The sequence below is a fragment of the Varanus komodoensis genome, unplaced genomic scaffold (assembly GCF_004798865.1).
Source record: "Varanus komodoensis strain SLA01 unplaced genomic scaffold, ASM479886v1 scaffold18_3, whole genome shotgun sequence".
NCBI lineage: Eukaryota > Metazoa > Chordata > Lepidosauria > Squamata > Varanidae > Varanus > Varanus komodoensis.
In genome coordinates, this window is record NW_025335549.1 from 14,498,919 (window position 1) to 14,520,613 (window position 21,695).

General features: G+C 45.9%; 1 protein-coding gene across 2 annotated transcripts in view; it reads left to right on the forward strand.

Annotated features, from left to right (window-relative positions):
* The window catches only part of COL4A5 (collagen type IV alpha 5 chain), an 84,461-nt gene that overhangs the window by 7,135 nt on the left and 55,631 nt on the right, over positions 1 to 21,695 (forward strand). For both annotated transcript variants that reach the window (XM_044427238.1, XM_044427239.1), the window contains exon 2: positions 20,762 to 20,821. In XM_044427238.1, the coding sequence (XP_044283173.1) occupies positions 20,762 to 20,821 (60 nt within the window). The remainder of the gene's footprint in view (positions 1 to 20,761; positions 20,822 to 21,695) is intronic.

Genomic DNA, 21,695 nt, shown 5'->3' on the forward strand with positions numbered 1-21,695 from the left:
ATCAAGGGATAAATCCTAGCTTTGTGTTTTGAGCTAACTGGACAAGAGTCCTAAAGAGGATTTGGTGTTAGGATTCCAAAAATGAAATCGGAGAAGTACCTGGGAAGTGCACATGGAATACTAGTTGCTCTAGGCCTCCTCTGGAGTATTGCATCCAGTTCTGGGCACCACAGTTGAAGAAAGATACAAGTTGGAAAGGGTGCAGAGGAGGGCAACAAGAATGATCCAGGGACTGGAGTCAAAGCCCAGAGGGCGGAGAGAGAAAGAGCTGAGCCTTGGGAAGACTGGGTGGGGATGGGATAGCTCTCCTCAAGTGTCTGAAAGGCTGCCACAAAGAGCAAGGCCAGGATCTCTTTATTATTGTCCCAGAGTGCAGGACACAGAATAAGGGGCTCAAGTTACAGGAAGCCAGATTCCTGCTGAACATCAGGGAAAACTTCCTGACTGTCAGAGCAGTACGACAATGGGGCCCAGGACCTGGGGAGGTGGTGGGCTCTCCCACATGGGAGGCATTCAGGATGCAGCCAGACAGCCATGGGAGAGGGGATGCTTTAACTTGGAGTCCTGCAACAGCAGCGGGTTGGACTTGATGGCCGTCTTGGCCCCTTCCAACTCTACTCTTCTATGATTCAAGGTTTCAGGCTCACACACCCCTCTCCCAGAATCAGGACCAGGCTCTGATCCTTTTCTTTTCTGATGATGCATTTCCTCCTCTTTGGCAATGCATAAGTGGCTTACGCATTATAAATGCTTTTATTATGAATTTGGATAACTGTGATTCATGCACTGATTTAACCAGATTTTTTTTTAAAAAAAAACAACGTAGTTTAACTGCTGGTACTGCTGGTACTGCATTTTTGAAATCTTACCCTTCTGTGGGAAAGAATACTTTTTAATCCCTTTTTAAAGGTGAGGGGAGGCTATCTATGTATCATTTCCATCAAGGTCTGTTGATGATTTTGCTGTACTCAAAAGTTATGCAAGTGATCTCTATTTTCATAGAAACCCCACTAATTCCCAAAAGTAAAGCATAATGTAGATTAATGTGAGGCACAGAAGGGTCAGTGAGCCAATTTTCTTCACAAAGGAAATTGTTATATATGACGCTTGTAACCAGAATAGCATCCCTTGTTTCTTACATGTGTGACAGATTGTTTAGCCACAGATAGCTTGGGGTGCTGGAATCAGTGCTGGAAGGAAGTTGTCCAAACAGCAAAGTGTGTGTATATTTTTCCAAAGTGACCTGAATATTGAACTTGAGGATTTTATTTTTCATTTATTTAAAATATTTCCGAACTGCCTTTCAAGGGAGAAGGTCTCCTAAGGCAGCTTACAGAATAAAATTCCACCTGGTAATAAAACATAGAAAAACAATTTAATCAAAAAATATTAATAAAGTTTGTAGTTTACCCAAACCATTATTCAGTCTTATAAATTTCAGCTTTGTTAGCCTGAAATGCAGTTCCTGCCTAAATAAACAAGAAATTCCAAACTCTGTTCCAACTTCAAGCCTTGGCAACTGGTTTTGGGTCATTGATGGGTCGTTCCATTCTGGATTAACACAAATATATTTCTTAAAAACCCTTCTAAACCTGTGAACTCGAGTCATCCAAGGTGACAACCTTACTGTTATTTGCATAACTAGCTGGGACACCTTTGTACATTATCGTAGTCATGTGGGAAGTGTTTTCCCATGGCGTTCTCCTTCTCCTTCACCAGCCTGATGGGCAAACTCCCAGACTTACAAGATCTGATTTTCATTAGTAACATTATTTGACTTTTCTCATGGCTGTGCAAGACAAGGAAGGAGCATGTACACCCGAGGGGGAAATTGGAAGCATCTGCTGCTAAACCAGACATAGCTCCTCATGATAACCAAATGCTGGGAATTGTATTTCCTTGAAAACATGGACTGTGGTTGCCTGTTTGTATCTGGACAAAGGAAAGGTGCCCATGTGAACCTGTGACTCAAGCAGGCTTGTACACGTAGCTGGAAAAATAGCTTCCCATCATGTCTGAACTGGCCCACAATCTCTTCCAGTTTGAAACTGGGCTTAAGTTTATCTTGGTTTCTGGACTGGAAAGGAATGCTTTGCATAGGGAGATCCACCATGGGTAGATGGATAGCTTGTGAGGTGGGTGGCCTAGTTGACAGTGTGCAGTTCTCTATTTGTAGGATGACCAAAGGAGGGGCTTCGGTTTCGACAGCCTCCTCTATTCAAAGGGACATCCTGCTCAGTTCGGCTATGCAGGTGTGGAATCCTTGGAAGGACATGCTGAGCTTGGAAGCTGCCCATCCAAAGGACCCCGAAAGCAGGCTGAGGAGACAGGTTGACATCTCAGGAAGATTGGCTTGGCCACAGCTCTCTTCACCCTGTGCTGAGATGCATTTCTCCGTCTTGGCCATTCGTAAGTGGCCACACTACAGAATTTTCATTGCTGGGTTTTATCCATTTATTAAGCTTTTTCAATACCACCCTTTCCACAGAGAACTGTGATAGGATACACGGTTGACTCACCCATCAAATTCCATTCTTTCAACTCTCCAGAGAGTTAGGTCAGGCCTAAAAAAGAATCACTGCCTCAGAGACCATGTTAGGAAAACCTGGAGATCAGAACCAGTTTTAGAATGACAGTTTCTTATTATTGCTGTTATTCCATTGCCATTTATGCCTCATCTTTCTTCCTCAAGGCAGGTAACAAGGGTCTCCTCCCCATTTTATCTTCACCCCATTGATCTTGTAAGTTAGGCTGGGCTGAGAATGAGTGTTGGTTCCCGGATGCTCTGATGGCTTTGTGCTTGGATGACCTGAGCGCCAAAGTAACGTTAATGCTTACTCAGTTCTGAATATTTTTCTTCCTGTAAGATCTCTAGCAAGAGTGGGCTTAATGGTACTTGCCCTTTGCACGTGGCTCTTCCACGTTTATTTTTATTCTATGGTTGGTTGATGAATAATTGCTGTTGTTGAAGCGGTGGTGATTCAGTCTTAGCAACTGGTCCAGGTAGCTACCTCCGTTACCAGAAATGCATCTTGTTTTGCCCCCTGCCCTAGGAGACGGGCTTCCTCTGTATTTACTTATTTATTTATTTAAAATATTAATATGCCATCCTGTTCGCAAAAAGCCTCAGGACGGTTTACAGCATAAAATATAACATAAATAAATTCCCGACACACGCTGGCTGCAGTTAAAAACATAGAAAAGACAGTATTAGAACTTATCAAAATATTGCTGGAAAAAAAGGTCTTAGCCTGGCGCCGAAAAACAAATAACGACGGTGCCAGGTGGACCTCTCTGGGAAGCGCATTCCACCGATGGGGTGCCACCGCAGAGAAGGCCCTCCTCCGGGTACTTTGCCTCCTGAGGTCTTTCACATAGGGCTCCCGGAGGAGGGCCTCTGCTGCCGATCTCAAGGGGTGGGAGGGCAAATATGGAAGCAGGCGTTCCTTTAGGTATCCAGGTCCCAAGCCGTTAAGGGCTTTCTAGGTAATAACCAGCACCTTGAACTGAGCCCGGACTTCAATGGGAAGCCATTGAAGCTGGTAGATTAAGGATTAAGTCCTTTTCACGCCTGAACTTAGCAGGTGAGGATGGGTGGTGCTTTTTCATCCTGAAAGCGATCCAAAAGGACTGGATGGTGGGTTCTTGCACTAGTGAGAATTGCGAAGACACATTTGGCCTTAAGTGGCATTTCATCCCATGTTTAAATGAGGTGGCTCCCTTGCCAAAAGCTTTCCTCAGGTAAGTGCACATGCGCTCACAATGTACACACTAAGGGCACCTTGGCAGAAGCTTCTTTTTGTATTGCTCAAGGCCACATAATCCTGCATTGCTTTGTTATGGATAAGCCGGGCTACTGTGCAAGGTGAGAACAGGTGTGGTGTCGCAAGGCTGTCATATACGTTATAGCTCTGGGTTTCCTTTCCCTGTCGTTGCAACGTTCAGCCCATTCGACAAAGCCTGGGTTAACGCTGGTCAGGGGCGTTGGAGGAGATGCCTGTGACAGTTGTCATTACCGTGGTGGCAAATGACAAACCTTCTGGGTCTCTGGAAAGGGCTCACACCCGCGAGGCATGGTCAAGGCCCTGCCAGGGTCGACCACCCCTGCTGATGGGACTCCTCCTCTTCCTCGCTTGCTCGCCTCTTGTCCTCACCCAGACCGTGGGGGCAGTGAGCGGGAGGAGCAGAAGATGCTGTGGCTGCCAAGCCACCAGGTGGAAGCAAGAGGACGAGGAGCAGTGGAGACGGTGGCAATGGTGGGGAGAAGGTCATCTGCGCTCCCCAGCCAGGGGTGCTCCAGGAGACTTGGACTTCAGCTCCCAGCAGCCCCAGCCAGCATGGCCTGTGGTGAGGAATGCTGGAGGTTGCACTCCAAAGCTCCTATGGAGGAGGCTGCCCTAGGGATGTCCAGGGCGGTGGGCGGTGATGGGGCTTTGGGGGCTTCAGCTGGTGCAGATGTGGCTGCTTGAGATCTGGTCACTGATAACTGGCAGGCTCTGATGGCAGGTGTGCCGTCCCAGTTGCGCCAGCCGTGAGCGTGTGTCTAGAATCCGTTTCAAGGACTGGGCTCGGTCATTGCAGCCTTCCACAGTGTGGGTCCAGGGCCCAGAGGTCTGCTTTCATCCACAGTGTTTCCCCTGCACCTCGTTGCCTCCCGAGGTCATCCCCTCGGGGAGCTGCCGACCCGTGCCCTGCTGCTTGGGGAATCTCTCGCATTTGACATCTGCAGGGCCCAGTCATTTCAGGCGTTCACACGGAACCTAGAGACTTGTTTTCCTTGGGTGATATTTGACTGAGGATTTATTGGGCATGCTAGTCGTGGGGCCTTAATGATTTTTAATTATTTGGTTTAAATTGAGCATGGGGCCTTCTCGGGAAGGTATCTATTTTTAAAAGAGAGCTAAATAGCTAAAATCAACAGCAGGGTTTGGAACAAATGCAGTGACCAAGTTCTAAAGGCAAGCTGAAAAAGTGCTACATGTTTGCAGTCCATGAAGAAGCTACAAACAGTTATGCAGTCAACAAAACTGACATTCGGCTCCTGAAGAGTTTTTACATTTATTGCTCCATCAGCCTGGCTGCATTGTGAAAAGTCTGTGTATGAACACAGAGAGGGAGAGAAAGCAAGCAGAAAGAATACTGCTAGTAGTAAATAACCACACGATGCTGCCCCCGAGACTTGGCCAGACCTGTGTTAAGAGAAAGAAATTGATTTTCTTTTTCTAATTTACTGCTCGCAAGTTTGGAATAAAGCAAGGCTTTTTCTACCCTGGATTGGCATGATTGAAGATGAGTTGGTGTCTTGAGCACAAAGCCTAAATATTAAATCTGCTGTGTGCCAAGTGGGAAAGATGCCCAAGAGACGGATTCCTACTATTTTTTCCACATAACGATCAGTTACCTCCCAATTAGTGGGCAGGGATGGAGCAAGGAAGCTACAGATGAGAGCAGGATATGTAATCTCTCATGACCTACTTGGTCTAGGGCAAGCAGCCCTTTTGGCAGACCTACTGGGAGCGCGAAGGCCAGCAAGCTTTCCAAAGTATTGGCTTTGGTCCTGGGTGGAAACTTCTCAGATGCAAACTCACAAAGTTCCCCACATGCATCTAAGTGCAGAAAAAGAAGCATATTTGCAATCTTGCCTCCCCTTTCTCCTTCTCTGTTCCTCTTCCCTCTTGCATCTGCCATTCAGATACCAAACCTTATCCTGACCTTGTATGATCATCAAACAGCCAAAATGTAGGCGGACAACTACAACTGCAGTTCCAGATTACATACCAAGCATATATCATTGGGAGCAATTGCCTGACTGGTTAAAAGGATGTACTAACTTATGTACATGCCAACATATATTTGGCATATGCATATACATACTGTAACTCATGCTCACAGTATTTGCAAGTGAGCATGAGTGAGCAAACAGCAGGCCAGATGTGGAGAATATCCCAACTGTGCCATCAGCCATGATATCCCTAGTTTGTTTATTAATGTAAAACATTTGTATGCCACCCAATAGTTCTCAGACACTTGTCAACTTGAAGAATCTCCTTTCGTTCTGGCAGGTCTGTATCAGGTCCCTTGTCAACTGCTTCTAAGATTACCAAAGGTTGTAAGTTGGCAACCATCTTCATAATCAGCAAATGCATTTGTGGTTAAATCCTTCAGTGTGGCCATACTGGTGAAAGACAGCAAGGTCAGGAACTAGCTATGCAGTGTTTCTCAGTGTCGTTCAGCAAAAGATTATGGCAATCTGGCAATGTTGAACTGCATGGTTTCTTTCCAAAGCCTTTGGAGAATGGTGGCCAAATATTTGAAAGAGTCAATACCAATATAAAATGCCTTTTGTTTAAAAATGGGATTTTATATCTTAAGTGAACCTTAATGAATTAATCAAACTTCAGCACTGGCAAGGAGATTGAATGTTGTTGACATGTTTGGTCATGCTTGCAAAATACATTAGCTTGGAATTTATCCCAGTGTATGTGAACTCGGCAATAAGCAGCCTCTGAAGATTTTTAGAAGTTTAAAACAGTAATGACCTCCATCTAGAAGAAAGTAGGTGATTAAAGCAAAACATTTTCAGCAGTGACTTAATGGCAAATGATAATAGCACCGCAGTGGCCTTGGAGATGTGAAAGAGCCATGAACTCTCCGGAGTAGGGTTAGTGTTTAAGTGTGTTCAAATATCACTATGAATTGACCTCCAGGTACTTCGCCAGCTTAGATCTGCTCTAATTCTGAGTTTATTCTGAGTTGTGGATGAGATATTATTCCGCAATAAATAAGCTAGTCCTTACGGAACACTTCTTAAACTTCAGTGTTACTAGTACGGTGAAGAGTTTGGGATTCCTGTTAATAGCAACATATGTTTTGTTTTGTTTTAATACAGCCTTTTGCATACTCTTTAAACAAGACAAAGGCTCACTTGCCATCTCATTTGCACAAGGAGGGGGTATTCCGTTGTGGAAGCAAATATTACATTCCATAATATCTGAGCACAGTGTGAAACATTCTTCCATTTACGACTTCTTAGGTGCTTAAATTGGAGTTCCCTGGAGAATAACTGTCACAGCTCTCTTTGTATTGCACAGTAAAAGTCATGCTGTTTACTAGATGAATGGTTAACTATATTTACCAGAGAAAGGGATGTGAAGTGATATTTCTAGGCAATCTTTCAACAAAAAACTTAGAGTTGTTTAAAATTGAAAGGATTTAACAACACACACTAGCAAATACAGGTGATTCCCCAATGTGCTTCAAACCTGAACTTAGAACAGGCAGGATGGAAAAGCGGTGGGGAAATCCTTATTTCTGTCTTTTTGCTTCTTCTCTGTGACAATTATAAAATAGAATTATGGAGCTGGAAAGGACTTCAGAGATCTCTGAGGCCATATTCCTGCTGATATAGGAAATTTGGTAAATAGAACCAGAGGTGGGGATTGTATTCTACATCCTTTTCTGCTCAAATTCAAAGGTTTTTGACCTGGATTCATGCTCTCTTTGAGGTGAGAAAGAGAACAATAAGAATTGAATACATAATTTTCAATGCGTAAATATGAAATGTATTTTATATATAGAGGGAGGGGGGAGGGGGAAAGAGCTTTTTAAGCATTATGCATAAACTTTGGTATAATAAAGGAACCCTCTACATTACAAAAACAATTTAAGGTAAAGTATTCCTCTTGAGTATATTAACCTTTCTTCATGAGCTCACCCAAATAGTCCATCTGTCTAAACCTGATGAGAAGTTATTAATCAACTTAATCAATCTGAACTTGGTCTTTTGTCATGTCAGTTGGAAGAAGGGTTCCCAGATAACTGGACTCCACTGATATTGGCACTTAGCTAATACATTGCAACGCGTAATACCTTCAAGCGGCATCAGTTCAGAATTTAACCAGTTAACTGAACGGTCAAGACAAGTTACCAAAATATTAGCCACTTCTATCAAAGCCTTCCACAAGCTAGAGTCCTCCAGATATTTTGGACTACAAGACCCAGTATTCTTAACCATTGGAAATGGTGGGGCAGAAGGGAGTTGACGTCTAAAACATCTGGAAGGGCACCAATTTATGGAAGGCCGCATTAGACTTAGCGGGTTGCTTAGTGTGTTGCAATGTGCCACGTAAATGTTCCGCATACAAACCGGGAACAACCCCTTTTGCCGGACGGCAGTAATGAGAGGCCTGCTGCAGTGCTGCTGCTGTCTGTTCTCTTGCAAGGGGCCTAGAGTCATATTTGGTGGTTGAGATTTGAATTAGGAAGGGAATCTACAGGCTGTGTCTTGTAAGGGTGGTTCCTTTGGAAAGCTGGGGAAAAGAGATAAAAATCTTAAGCACTGCCTGTGCAGTGAGTGTTCTGACTTCGTCTGCTCAGTGTGCTCTTAGGCCATGTCTGTGTTACACATTGCTTTTCATAGCCTTGGGTTGAATTGGGCGCTGCACGTGTCATCAGCACCTTCTTGTACTGTCCTGCCTATGACTCATGAGGTCTCCCTCTCTCCTCCTCCTTCTTTATGTGTTGGGCTAGAACTAGAGTGATGACACCGTTGCCTGCAATTATTTATTGTACAGAATACCTTTTTGCACAGAATACCTGCAAGGCACCTTACAAAATATAAATCGGCCCCAGTAATGCAGAGCAATCAGCACCGCATCCAATATACCAAATAGCGGAATAAAGTAATACATCATTTCTCAAAGGGACGGGAACGTGTATGAAGAAAGGGTGGAATCATCTCCAATATTATTCCTAGCTCTACTGTCTTCCAAATAATCCTGCAGTTTAGCACTTGACTAATGCTATTAGGGCTTTTCTGTACAATGCTATAAAACCTGAGGTGGATACAGCAGACTGTTGCAAAATTCAGATTTCTGCGCTTTCAGTGTTCTGTTTCCTGCTTTTCCATTAACTAACCTCTAGGTGGCATTTTGGCAAAGTAGAATAACACAAATATGCAGGTGAAGCAAGGCATTCTTTCGCTTTCTTGAATATTGGTTTTGGGTGGTTGCAGGTGTTATGAAAGGGGAGCAAATTGTTGCTTAACATAGAAGGAGGTTAGAAGCATCTCTTGATTTTTTCCTCCTCTTAATAGGTAAAAAAACCCCTAACATTTTGCCTGTTCTAAAAACTTCTTGCTCAAAATGTGTAAAAACAGAAGCAAGACTGGAAGAGTCATCAAAATAATCCCTAAAGAGCGATGAGTAAGCCATGTCATGCCTCCTGCAGAAGGCCTCAGTCCCCCAGTGGGATAGGTGGAATTGCCTGTTTCCTTTTGCCTTTCTTGGCTTCTGTGTGTTCATTGGAAGACATGTAAGCGCTCTGCATGCAGGCTCTTCTGTGCTTTAGCTTTCTCGCTCTTCTATTGCCATCTGCTGTTTTCTTTTTACAAATCTATGATTCATGGGTTCTCTCCATTCTCTTTGGAATAATAATGAGATCCAGGGTGCTTTGGATTACCCTTGAATCCTTATTATCCTTGAATAATAACATGTCAAGTCAAATATGTTTTCAAAGTGGGGGACCGGGCCATGCATTAGGTTGCAAATAGCTCCATTTTTTACAGTTCATAATACATGATTAAATCATGGCTCTTTTGCAGCCAGAATGAGTCAGGTTTTGCATGCATGCTTGATTGAAATGCTTCATCTCCGGTTTGTTCTTACTGGGGTGACAAACCTGAGGTGTATTGCAGAAGGCTAGCATCCCTGTGCGACAGGTCCACTTTCCTGCTCTGGAGGTCAGGAATGCTCAGACGCAATGCTGTTTTCAGCATTTGCTGCATTGTCCCCGGAAGCCTTCCTTGCTGACCAGCCATCACTTTCACGTGATGTAGAAATGGAATTAATAAAAATAATGATACTGCAAGAGAAATATTTCAGCATGGCCTTCGCCCTAGCATGATATTCTAAATTATAATAATCACAACTGTTTCTCCTATGTGTAAGAATCCTGCAGGTGAACTTTTGTATGCTGGGAGCAGCTGCCTGCAATCTGGAATGGTCCAGACTTGGGTTTTGCACTTGAGCTGGGCCTTGTAGGATCATAGCCTGAGTTGCACGCTTGGTCTGTCAAAGTCCGTTCTCGTCCAAACGAACTGGCTCTCCAGCATTTCAGCAGCGGTTTTTTCAGCCCTGCTCGAGGAAGCCAGGGATGGGGCCTTGAACCTTCATGTGAAGCAGGTATCCTGCCATCAGCTGTTGCTCCTCCCTTGAGAAGTTTCTCATGACTAGGACTTCCAGCATTAGATGGAAGAACTACTTCCTTCGTACAACCATGAATGATTCTCATGATGGGGCCTGGCAGTCACTCCCCCTCCATGGAAGGCAGTTGCGCCGGGTCCCCTGTTAGGCTGGGATGTGGCCACTTCACGCTGTTGGATTTTGGTATTATGAAAGGGCAGCAAATCATTAATGAAAAGGAAGGTTGGGTTTCAGAATCTTAGCTGCAAAAATAAAGGAGCATCAAAACAGCCCTGGTTCCATGGAGCCCAGCATTTAGTTTGCCCAGTGGCCAGCCAGCTGCCCCAGTGGGAGACTCTCACTCAGGGCAGGAGTGGAACAACAGACCTTCCATGTTCCCCAGCAGCTGGTGCAAAGAGGCCACAAGCCCATCCCTGAATACTGGGGACCTTAATTTTGCAGTGGGAGGGAGAGATGGGTGTCCAGGGCTAGCATGAAAGGTAGACAAATGCAGAAGCTCCCTGAAAGACCCCCCAGCTGCCCCATTGCAAGCTTCACCATTGCTCCTCTTTGACCTTTCAACTCTGTTTGAGCATTTGCTCTGGCTCAGGTAGTGTCCATGGTGAGGAGGGAGAGACAGGGATGCACCGTCTCCCCGCTTCCCATCTCAAGCCAGCCAGCATGAACAGTGCTGAGAAAGAGGATTAGAGGCGCAGCCGAGGATGAGGCCTTGTGGAGGAAGGGGCAGGGCCATGGGGTGCCTTGCCCAAAGACAAACCCGGAGCTGACACCCACTGGTTGTGCCATTTGCTCTCCCTCCTCAGGCTGCACAGCATCTGGGATCCTTTGCACCGCTTTCTTCCTCAGCTCTGGCGGATGATCAGTCCCCAGGCTGTGAGCCGTGCTTGGGACTGCAGGCCTTTTCACGGCCCAGGCCAAATAGAGAAGGTTCTGGCCTCTTGTTGGCTGCCGGGTGATGCCAGCCGGATGACCAGAGCAGTCTTTTCAGGAAAAACTATTTCTCATGTGGGTGACAAAATCAAATGTGGGGCGACAACATAGGCAATCCAAATGTGGAGGCAGGCGTATGCACTTGGCATTGACCGTTTCTCTTTTCTTCCTTTTTAAAAAAGACATGAAAAGACTTCAAGCTTGCTTGAAAAGGCTCCCGTGTCATTCTGTACGAGGCAGTGTAGCAAAGGCATGGTAAGAATCCACAATACAAGGAAGCTCACGCTTTAGATGCCCTCGACTGAAGGCTTAGTAAGTTTAACAGCATCAGTAAAATAGATCTCCAGTGTGGCTTCCCTCTTACAGTCTTGTGGAGTCTGGCGGCATGTCCGCACCATGTGATATTGCAAATGTAACTTGGGAATGGGAGGCTTGCCTTGTTAAGCGCCATCAAGTCCTCTTCTGCTTAGGGCGACCCTATGGATGGAAGCCCTCCAAGACATCCTGTCCGTGACGGCCATTCCAAGTTCAAGGCTCTGGCTTCCTCCATGGATTCAACCCATCTCACATTTGGCCTTTCCTTTCGTGTGAGGGTGTGAGCCTGTGTTTTAAAGGTCTGTTTCACTGGTGTGCGGAGTGCACTCCATTTTTCTGCTGGCCAGCCTCACAGGGACTCTACTGGGCTGTGTTGATTTCTGGAGGCAAACCTTGCCTCCACTAAGCGAGGGGCTTTAGGTCGCCTGCACGCATCGTACTGCTGCTCGCTCGCGATGAAAGACTGCAAGGCAGAATTGGGGCGACGAGCGTTGCATTGCAGCAACAACGGAAGGGTACTTGGCAAGTCTGAACAGGTCAAGCATTGTATAGACTTCAAAGGTTCGCTGCTTCAGGATGTAAAGGAACCTCAGCTACACAATTTAACCTTTAAAAGAGAGTGCCGGTCAAAAGACTGCTCAGGAACAATATGGGCTTGAGACCCGTTTAAAAAACAAATTAACCATGAAAGACTTGTTTGAAGCTTTTCGACAGCAAGATAATGATGTGGGGTAGGGAGGAGCTGAATCCCCACTCAGCAAGGCATTTTGCCCCATGTCATTTCAGGGGTGTGCAAACAGGGATGAAAATGTTCGCTCTCTTTGAACTGGCAACCTGCAATTTCAAGAGGGCCATCTTCAGAGCGAGACCTGCTGGGATTCCTCTCTCCTCCTTCTGACAAGTCTTTTGGCAAGAGGGAGAAAGCAGGTTTGGGTCCTCAGTGAAAGGGGTCCTGGCAGAGGAAGTGCAGCTGCTTGGGAAGAGCTTTGCACAGCCCCAGAGTGGCAGCTTTTGCTGCAAAAATTAGAACCGTTCGCACTTGATGCATCAAAACAGGCATCTCTGATGGTTACGTTTTGTCGCATGAATGCCTCTTCCTCCCACCATGTCCCACGACCTGAAATAGACTGGAATGTCAGACTTAAGTAAAACATAATATTGACTTTGAATACCTTGCATGGAGGAGGGCTCTCCCCCCGCTCCCCCGATGAACGAACCTGAATGGTTCAACATGCCCCATGGGAACCTGCTGAATGCTAATGTCTGAGTACACATCCTACCAAGTCTGAGCTATGTGGCTGAACTATGTGGCTGCATATTATACTGCATATTCTCCTTTTTGGTGCCGTCATGGACTTTCCAGTTCACCATTGTGTCCATGTCTAAAGTTAACAGCAGCGGAAGACAACTAGCTATGAGAAGGATCGATTCCACAAAGGAAGCCACAGTGTTGCGTTTACAAGAGAGGAGCAGGGCTATGGAGGACAAGAAGTTTTGGAGGGCATCGTTCAAAGTGGCCATAATTTGGGAACAACGTGGGAGCACATAACATTGTATTCATGTCTGTGTTTGCCTCTTGCAAGGTGGCGTAGCATGTTCTCCTCTTCTCCATTTTATTCTCACAACAGCCCTGCCAGGTCGGTTAGGCTTAGAGGCAGGGACTGATCTAAAGTTAGCCACTGGGCTTCAGGGCTGAGTGGGGACTTGAACCCGGATCTGTGGGATCCCAGTCCAGCACTCTTTGCTACACCACATGAGCTTTCATCTCCAGTCTCTTCCCTCATTCTCTTCAGCAGAAGTATAAAAACTATCGCACCTTTCTCAGCGGGGGTATTGTGCCTTCAGCCAGCTAAGCCTCTGCACTTCACCACCCTGGAGACAAGTTTATATTTGTAGTGGTGATGGCACTCCCTAGCTAAGGAGGCACTGGGTGAAGAATGCTACTCTCACTTGAGTCGAGATTAGCTGCCTCCACCACCCGCAACTTTCCGCCAACAGTTAATCAGAGACGTTCTTAAGTAATTGCAAGAAGGAGCCCTTCCCTTGGATCTCTCCATTAATGCTGCTTCCGTGTATCTCTAGCCATGTGCGTAGGAGAATCCGTTTCAGGCTGCTTCTTGGGTTTTGTTTGTGTAGATTGGGAAAGCCAATCAGAGAAAGAAGATGGATTACCAGGAATATAGCAAAGCTGTGTAATCTTTGGGGAGACAAAGTATTACGTCCTGTGCCAAATTCCTGGTAATCCATCACATTGCTCAACTCAGATCTTTCCTTATCTAAAGAAGGGTCGCTGTGACAGCTACTGATAGCATCCTGTCTCTGCTCGAGTGCCAAGTGTTAGGAATCCCGTACTGACAAGGAAAGTGGTGTTTGAAGGAGGGGGTGCTGAGTCAGTTGGCTGGAAAGGGGTATGGGACAGAGCTGAGAATGAAGGCGAGGCTGGGCGAGTGGTGAATATTGGGACATTTCTTGCAGATGTGCCTTGGTGGAAGAGCACCTGGAATAAAAGAAAAATGGAGGCATTGAGTTAACGTGTGGCATTGCGTTGCCAGGTGCTGAATGATAGCGGATTCTCCTTTGAGATGATGGACCCATGGAGAAAGCCAGGACATCTTCTGGAAGCCTGACTTGTGCTTATTGTCTGTTTGTTTTTATTCCCTGCTCCTTTCCAGTTTATCCCCAGAGCAACCCTGTGCAGTAGGCTAGGCTGAGAGCCCAGGACTAGAACCCGAATCCTCCCGAAACCCAGTCCAGTGCTCTAAGCACCTTGCCTCACTGGCTCTCCTGCATATGCTCCCTGTTCTGGCCCAGACAAGAGCGATAGTGTGAAGGGAGTGGCAGGATCTGTTCCACAGCTGTGGTGAGACTTGTGGATGTGTGGGCCTCCTTAGCCTGCTGTCTTGGGGATAGTTGTTGATGGACAACATCTCCCATCTTGAGCAGGACAGCCCATAAGTTAGTGGGTGCCTTGTCAGACATCCTCCAGGGTTGGACATGAGAGCATGCTTGGACTTGACCATCAAGTTCTCCATGCCTTCTTCAAAGCTTCCATAAGGCCATGTAGTGAGGAACACTCGTGGTGGTGAGCTTCCTTGCCCAGTATTCCAGGAAACCAGTTCAGACTTGGAGGTTCTTCCAGTCTTTATGTCCAGCTGGACCTGGAGGCCCTCGTCAACTCCAAGCTTGGCTCTGTGATGCGACCTGGAGCAAGATGCATTCTGCTTCAGGTGGAGAGGGACTGTCATTCAGTGGTAGAAGACACATTCTGCATGCAGGAGGCCTCCGATGCAATCCCTGGCATTTGTAAACAGCAAATTAGGGCTTTTGCTGCTGCTGCCAGTCAGTGTCAAGAATACTGGGCTACATGGACCAGTCACCAGACTCACTATAATATAAGGCAGTGTTCCTGTCCCTCTGAATCTAAGTCGCTGTGGGATTCAAAACATTGCGTTGATTCTCAAGCTGCCTGAAAGTGTGAGGTCTTTCTGTCTGTCCAGGAAGCTTCGTTGCAAAGCAGCTTTCGCATGTTTTATTTGTTGACTCATATACGTGAAGGAGTGAAAACGACTTGGAGAAGTTTTGTGCCTTAAGGAAGCCCTTTCAACCCCCCTCCCCTTTCTTTTAATTCATGGAGGAAAATCTTTACAACTCTATAGAGCACAAGTGTATTTTTGGCTTAATGTCATCTTGGTCTGTGCAAAATGGCTTTTTTGGAAGCGAGTTAATGTATGTACATAGAGTCCGTCAGGGACTCTTTTGTGAGAGGAGGGAGTGGAGAACTGCTTTTGACCTCTGCAGAGCCAAATGAGTGCCATGCACCCCATTTGGCTGTTGAGTGGGGAGTCTGCACTGGTGCATGAAATCCTCTTGTTCTCACCATTGAGTGAGTACTTAGTCAGGGAACTGGATGGAATCCTAGGGAATAAGATCTTTTGCAAATATTTGAGGAACGCTACACTTTGGGCTCAATTTGTTTAAGATTTAATATTGAGGCTCTGTAGAGCAGAGTCTTGTGACTTCTTCCGTCTTTTGTATGGGATTGTTACTGATGGCCCATTCTGATTCCTGGGATGAATGCTAGCAGACACTCCGTGGTCACCTGTTTTAAATCCTAAGTCTTGCCCAGGGTGGAATCTATGTCATGCAAAAAAGAAGGAGTCCCTCTGGACAGCCATAACCTGACTCCCATAATATAAGGTCGGGTAACCTCCAAGGTAGGTTACTGCAACAGGTTCTACAGGAAACTGATGCTTGCATAAAATGTGGCTGCCAACTCAGTAACAGGGACCAGAAGCTCTGCACTTAAAATAATCCCACTTGCTTCTGAGCCTGATTTGAGGGGCTGGATGGAGCTATGAAAGGCAGGATGCCTGGCCCATCAGGACCCCACTTCGACATTCATCCAGGGGCCCCCTCTGCATGCAAACGTGGAGGGCCTTTTCAGTGGTGATAGCATTAACTCCCCTTCAAGGCCCACCCGGTACCAACACTGTTCTCTCTTGGGCACCCGGTTCAACACTTCCTCCGCTCCCAGGCATTGTGCAGCCTATGATAAGTTTTTAATGCGGCTGTGGGATATCATTTGATTGTAGTTGCACATGTGGCTCTGATTTGCAGCCCTATTTTTAAAACCCGAGCAGTAGTTAAATAGTAACTAAAACATTGCATCCAACAATCAAACGGTTAAAACCTTAGTGCAGCAGAAGCAGCTTGGGGAGATAGAAGACAATTTGCTCAGGTTACATGCCAGGGACTTCCCTCTGTCCTCCATGTAGGCAATAGGTCTCTCACTTCCCTTAGTGTAACTTAAAAGAGGAAGACAGTTCACACGTAGGCAGCTTGGAGATGAAAACAGCTGGATTTTTCCGGCTTACTTGAGCGATACTTAGTACAGAATGTTCTCTTTTCAGGATTAGCTTCCATTCCCCCCTCCCACTGCTTTCTAATTCCTCTGGACTTTTGCAAACTTAAAACCCTGCTGCACTGCATCTAAGCAAAGAGGGCACCAGTGTTACATTTGCTGCAGAAGCTGGTGCTAAGAAAAGTTGCTTGCTTTTTTAAAAAGAAGTTTAGGCAGCTTTGCTGCTCAGTGGAGACTATGACGACAAAGAAAATTAACAATAAGTTATAAGATCCATCTAACTTGTAAGTGTGTCTTGGCAAATATTCAATTTTAGTTGGCTAGGAGCAGGATTCTATACTGAAGACGGCAACTTTACTTTGGGAAAATCCGTGCCTGCATTACACTGCTAGGTAATGCTACCCAATTACCCCTTTGCCGTATTCACTATCGAAAACTTACATTTCCATCTGTGCCGGCAGGAAGATTATGACAATGCTCCATTATTTTTGTTCTCTGCATCCCACCCAACAGAACAACATGTTTTGATTGAGGATCTGCAACATATCTCAGGTCATACTCAACGTTATATTCTGCAAAATGGGAAAAACTTCCAAAATTTGTCCCCTAAATCAGTTATGTCTGTAAACTCCTTTGGCATACCCGCTTGAGAGTGTTACAAACTGCAGACCTGTAGAACAATTATGGGATTTGCAGCTTTTTCTCCTCCTTCCTCTGCCTTCTGCTTAACATCTGCTTCTGTCAAGGTGTTCTGGAGAACTCCAAAGCTTGCTATTATTTTCCAGCTGATCCTAATAAAGGGGTTTCTTTGCCATGGACTATTGGACTTGCAGAGTTGCATTTCCTTTCTCAGGTCTTTGGAGAGCTGGTGATGCTGTGGAGGAGTGGGAGAAATGCCCCTGCTCATGTGATGCAGGAAAAGTTAATTTGTAACTCTTTCCTGAGCGATGGTTTGTTGGAATGCACATATTTTTTCATTAACTGCTGTTCTAAGTCACAGCTGTAATGGACTGAGTATCTTTTGGATCAACTATAAAGGTGCCTTTGATGAGAGAACTCATTTTAATACAAATACTTAGCGCTTGACATTTGCAATTTTTCTGTGGCCTGGAATGTTGCCTTTCTCACAGAAGAAGGAATGTCTGAGTTCTCCTCGGCATGGTGGACGTACTCAAATCATTTCAAGTGTACAGTTTCTCAAACAGCTGTTTGTTTTGTATGGATTGCGTGGATTGCACTGTAAGAACACAATTGCGTATTTTAGTTGGTAGAACTTGGCTGATGTCTTGATTTGTATGATCCTCTTGCTTGTAACTGTATTGCTAAGGAGCTGGGTGTTTGTTTATTTATTGCATTCATGTGGTATCTCTTTTTCCTTTCAAAGAACTCAAGGCAGCTTACAAAATTCTCCTCTTTTCAGTCTTGTCCTCACGGCAACAGCCCTGTGAGGTAGGTTGGGCTGAGAGTCTGTGACTGGCCCAAAGCCACCCAGTTGGCTCCATGGCTGAGCGGGGACTAGAACCCGGATCGCCTGAGTCCTAGGCCCACACTCTTAATCAATACACCCCACTGTCTCTTTTATGCAAGGTCTGCAGCATATTTTGATTTACTTATTTCTTGCAGCTTTTCTGATAGACGTTTTTGTTTATTCCTGGCCTATGTGTCTTTTTGCATTGTACTTCATTCTTCTAGCTCTATTTTAAGTGCTGCCATTTTCCCAGGGAACACTTCTTGTTGTGCGGATTAAAAATATTACAATGATTAAATAAAAATGTTTTGTACCGCATAACTGCAACATTGCATAATCATACCAGAAGCATGTTGCTTAGTTATCATGCGTCCAATTTCTTGGTAATTTAGAGTTTGAACATGGAAAGCCCTCAAAACATGTTAAACCAAAAGGTTCCCCTCACTTTCATTGAGTTTTCTTTAGTTAATATGATCATGTAATACTAATGGTGAATTTTGCCATTTGTAAATTGTAGTTTTCCATGGGGGGCATATTCTCATTTGCACCGTGATAGGGATGTGATTTTTGTATATCTTCCCCATTTCTATGTGTCCTAACTAATTAGTGCAAGGAGAGAGCAAGAGTTGCAGTGAAACAGAAAACAGGATAGCAAACTGGGATTGAAATGTAGGTCGCTTGAGGCAGCATCCAAAATTCTAACTGCTGGGACGCCAGCTGAGCTTCCAAGGCATGCGAAATGTTGGTCTGTTTACCTTTGGTGGTAAATGTGTCTTGTATGACATGGCTGGACAGGAGAAAGAAGACAAGTGCGTTTGCCTTCAGAACCGGATGGACTTGGGGAAATTCGCTCTCCCAATTGTGAGCAGAAAGCGCCACCTATTGACTGCAGTGCTTATTGCAGCCCGGAACGAAACAGATTTTGCTTGCGATTTGTATGGCGTGGCTAAATCTCCTGGGCACAGATTTCACGTGTCGTCCAGCTTGGCCCTGAGGCAGCTGGTGCAGAAGCTGCAGGCGCAGTCCCACGTGCTCAGATAAGCAGCTGCAGGAGTGATCGGAGGAAGGAGCTTGTGGGCAGCGGCGGCTGGCACTTCCAGTGTGAGTATCTGCCCCAGGTGTTAGTGTGAGGTGCCGGCCTCTGTCCCCTGTGTAGGTTCAGCACTGTGGAGAGCTCCTTGAACGTTCGGGTTGAAGCCCAAAGCGTATAGAGCTCTTTGCTGATAGTGGAGCCAGGAACTGGGCTGCCTGTGGGACACCACTGCTTCCCCTTCGTGGTTGAGAGCAACGCATGGACGCCAGTGCTGGGTGTCTGTATGGCAGGGTTGTTGAACCCCTTGCTTGTGGCCAAATGTGGCCCCCAAGGGGCTCCAATATGGCCCTTCCCAGAAGGCAAGTCCCCCCGCTTTTCCCATTCTAAAGGTCAAAGTAAGAACACAAGGAAGAGAAGCCATGTTGGAGCAAGCCAAAGGTCTGTCCAGTCCAGCACTCCATACTCATGATGGCAAACCAGCTCAAGCAGGATGGGTGCAAGACCCCCTGCTACCCAGCTCCTCAGCAACCGGGATAGGCAGGCGGGCCACTTCTCATGAAGGAAGCAGCCCTTAGCCAGCAAGAGTGGCAGCCATGGAGAGCCCCCTGCCTCATGAATCTGTCCACACCCTTTGAAAGCCATCCAGACTGGCGGCCATCACCACTTCCCATGGCAGTAAATTCCAGTTTAACCATGCATTATATGAGGAACTACTTCCTTTTCTCTGCCTAAAATTTCCCACCAGTCAGCTTCATGGGGTGATTACGGGTTCAAGTGTTCTGGGAGAGCAAGAAAAACATCTCCCGTTCTTCCTCCTCACACCGTGCATCCTTTTAAACACCTCCATCATGCCCCTTCTTACCTGCCATTTTTCTGTGCTGAACAGCCCCAATTGTAGCTGCTGATCATTTCTTTGTGCTTTTTTCCAACTCAGAAATGTGACCCGAACTGAGAAAAGCCTTCCAGGATTTGTGTAGGAGAAGTAAGATTCTGGCACTTAGCTTAGTTTGTGGTAGGAAGAGCTTCCAGCTGACCTGTCCTGGCAGTTTCGGCATTTTGGCCTGGGCTCCTTTTGCCTCCGTCCAGCCACTGGAGTGCAGCTCAGCGATGGAAAGAGGTTCAACACACTTGGCCTGTGGCGATCTGCAGATGCTTGGGATGACAACTCCCAGCAATCCCAACTCACAAGGCTGAGTACCGGAGGGTAGCTGTCCAAAACATCTGGCTGACCCCAAGTTGAGGAAGGCTGGTGTGTTGGGAGGAGACTTGGCCTCAGGTCACTGCTTGGTTGGAGAGCTCACAGGCTGCATTTCGGCTGATCTGTTTGCAGGCTGGTTGTCAGACAGAGACGCCTTGAGCAGCCTGTTGTAAAGGAAGGCAGGATGTGAACATCCTGCTCATGAGTTTGGATCCACCATGTGTTTGGATTAGTTGAGCTGGGTGGATTGTTTGTGGAAGGACCATCCGACACATGGTGCTTGTTTTGAAAACAAATTCTTGGACTGGCATATTCTCAGAGCCACTCATTCCCCTTCCTTCTAAGAGTTTATCTCCACCATCTCCCAACCTACAATTCGTGCCAAGTTGGTGGATTTTCGGTGAAGGATCAGTTGACATTGATCTACTTTGGAAGAGCCATTTCTTTACCGTGGTTTAGACATGTTGCAACATGTTTTAGGTCATCTAAAGACAAAGGAGATGCTGTTCTCCTTAAAAAGCAACACAGGCCCCATAGATCTGGGTCTCTTAATGGGGTTAGATCTTTGGTTTCCTGGAGAGTCCGGATCACCCTCTTGAGTTATAAATGCATATGGTTGAGTGGCAACTTTGCAGCCTCATTCAGGAAGTGCATGATGGCATCTCAAGGGCCAAAGTGATCTCAGCCAAGGATTCCGATTGCCTGGATTTAAATCGGCCTACCCTTATTTCATTTTGTTTTTTCTCGGATCTAGGCTTGCCATGGCTGCTCGTCAGGATCCAAATGTGACTGCAGTGGGCAAAAAGGAGAAAAGGTGAGCAAAGTCATCTTGAAAAGCGTCCATTCAAACTCTCTCTGTCTCCTTGAGGTCTCTCAACTCTTACTTTCGGGGTGGAAGTGATGCAAAGAGCAGTATTCTTTTTAATTTCATATAAAAGGATATACATGTAGTGTGTTTCTCGAGCCAAAAAGGTTTACACTGTAATGCCTTTTAAATAATCCGGCATATCAGAGAGCAGCTAAACCTTGTCATGATCAAAGGGGCAAGGATCATAAGAATTAGATTAATTTCTTAGCTACTTTTCAAAACCGTTGGCTTCCCGTGGAAGCTTATAGAATAAAAACAGTGCAACGAATGTCTTCACAAAATCTCACTCCATATCCACAATGTTAAGCAATGCAAATCATGTGTGTGCGCATTAAATAGGTGTGCCTTTGTGTAAAAGTAATCTGACCCCAACAATTGTGGGTTGGAATCTGACTTTCCAAACATACTTGGAAAGCAGAATTTAACTTCTTCAAGTTCAGCTTTCCCCAGCAGCCTTCAGCTACTTGAGACTGGAACTCCTAGCTTTCCTGAGCATTGGCTGGGATGGGTGGGCAGAGAAGTCCCAAGTGTCAAAAAGACACCAGTTTGAGAAAGGCTGTGCAGGTTTTATCCAACAGTTCCCAGACTGGGCCGGACTGTTCCAGTCCATGTTTCACAGTGGAGCACTGGGGGTGCTTTCATACAGCCGGCCACAGGGCTGCGCCTTTCTAGCCGGTGGCTCGAATGAATGAGATCATAGGTTGACAACTGTGCTTTCCAAAGGTTCACTGCATACCTAAGCATGCTACGCCCCAAGGCTGAGCCTTCTTGGCAGCCATGAAAGGTCAGATGAGGTGGTGCTACTGCAATTCTAACTAAA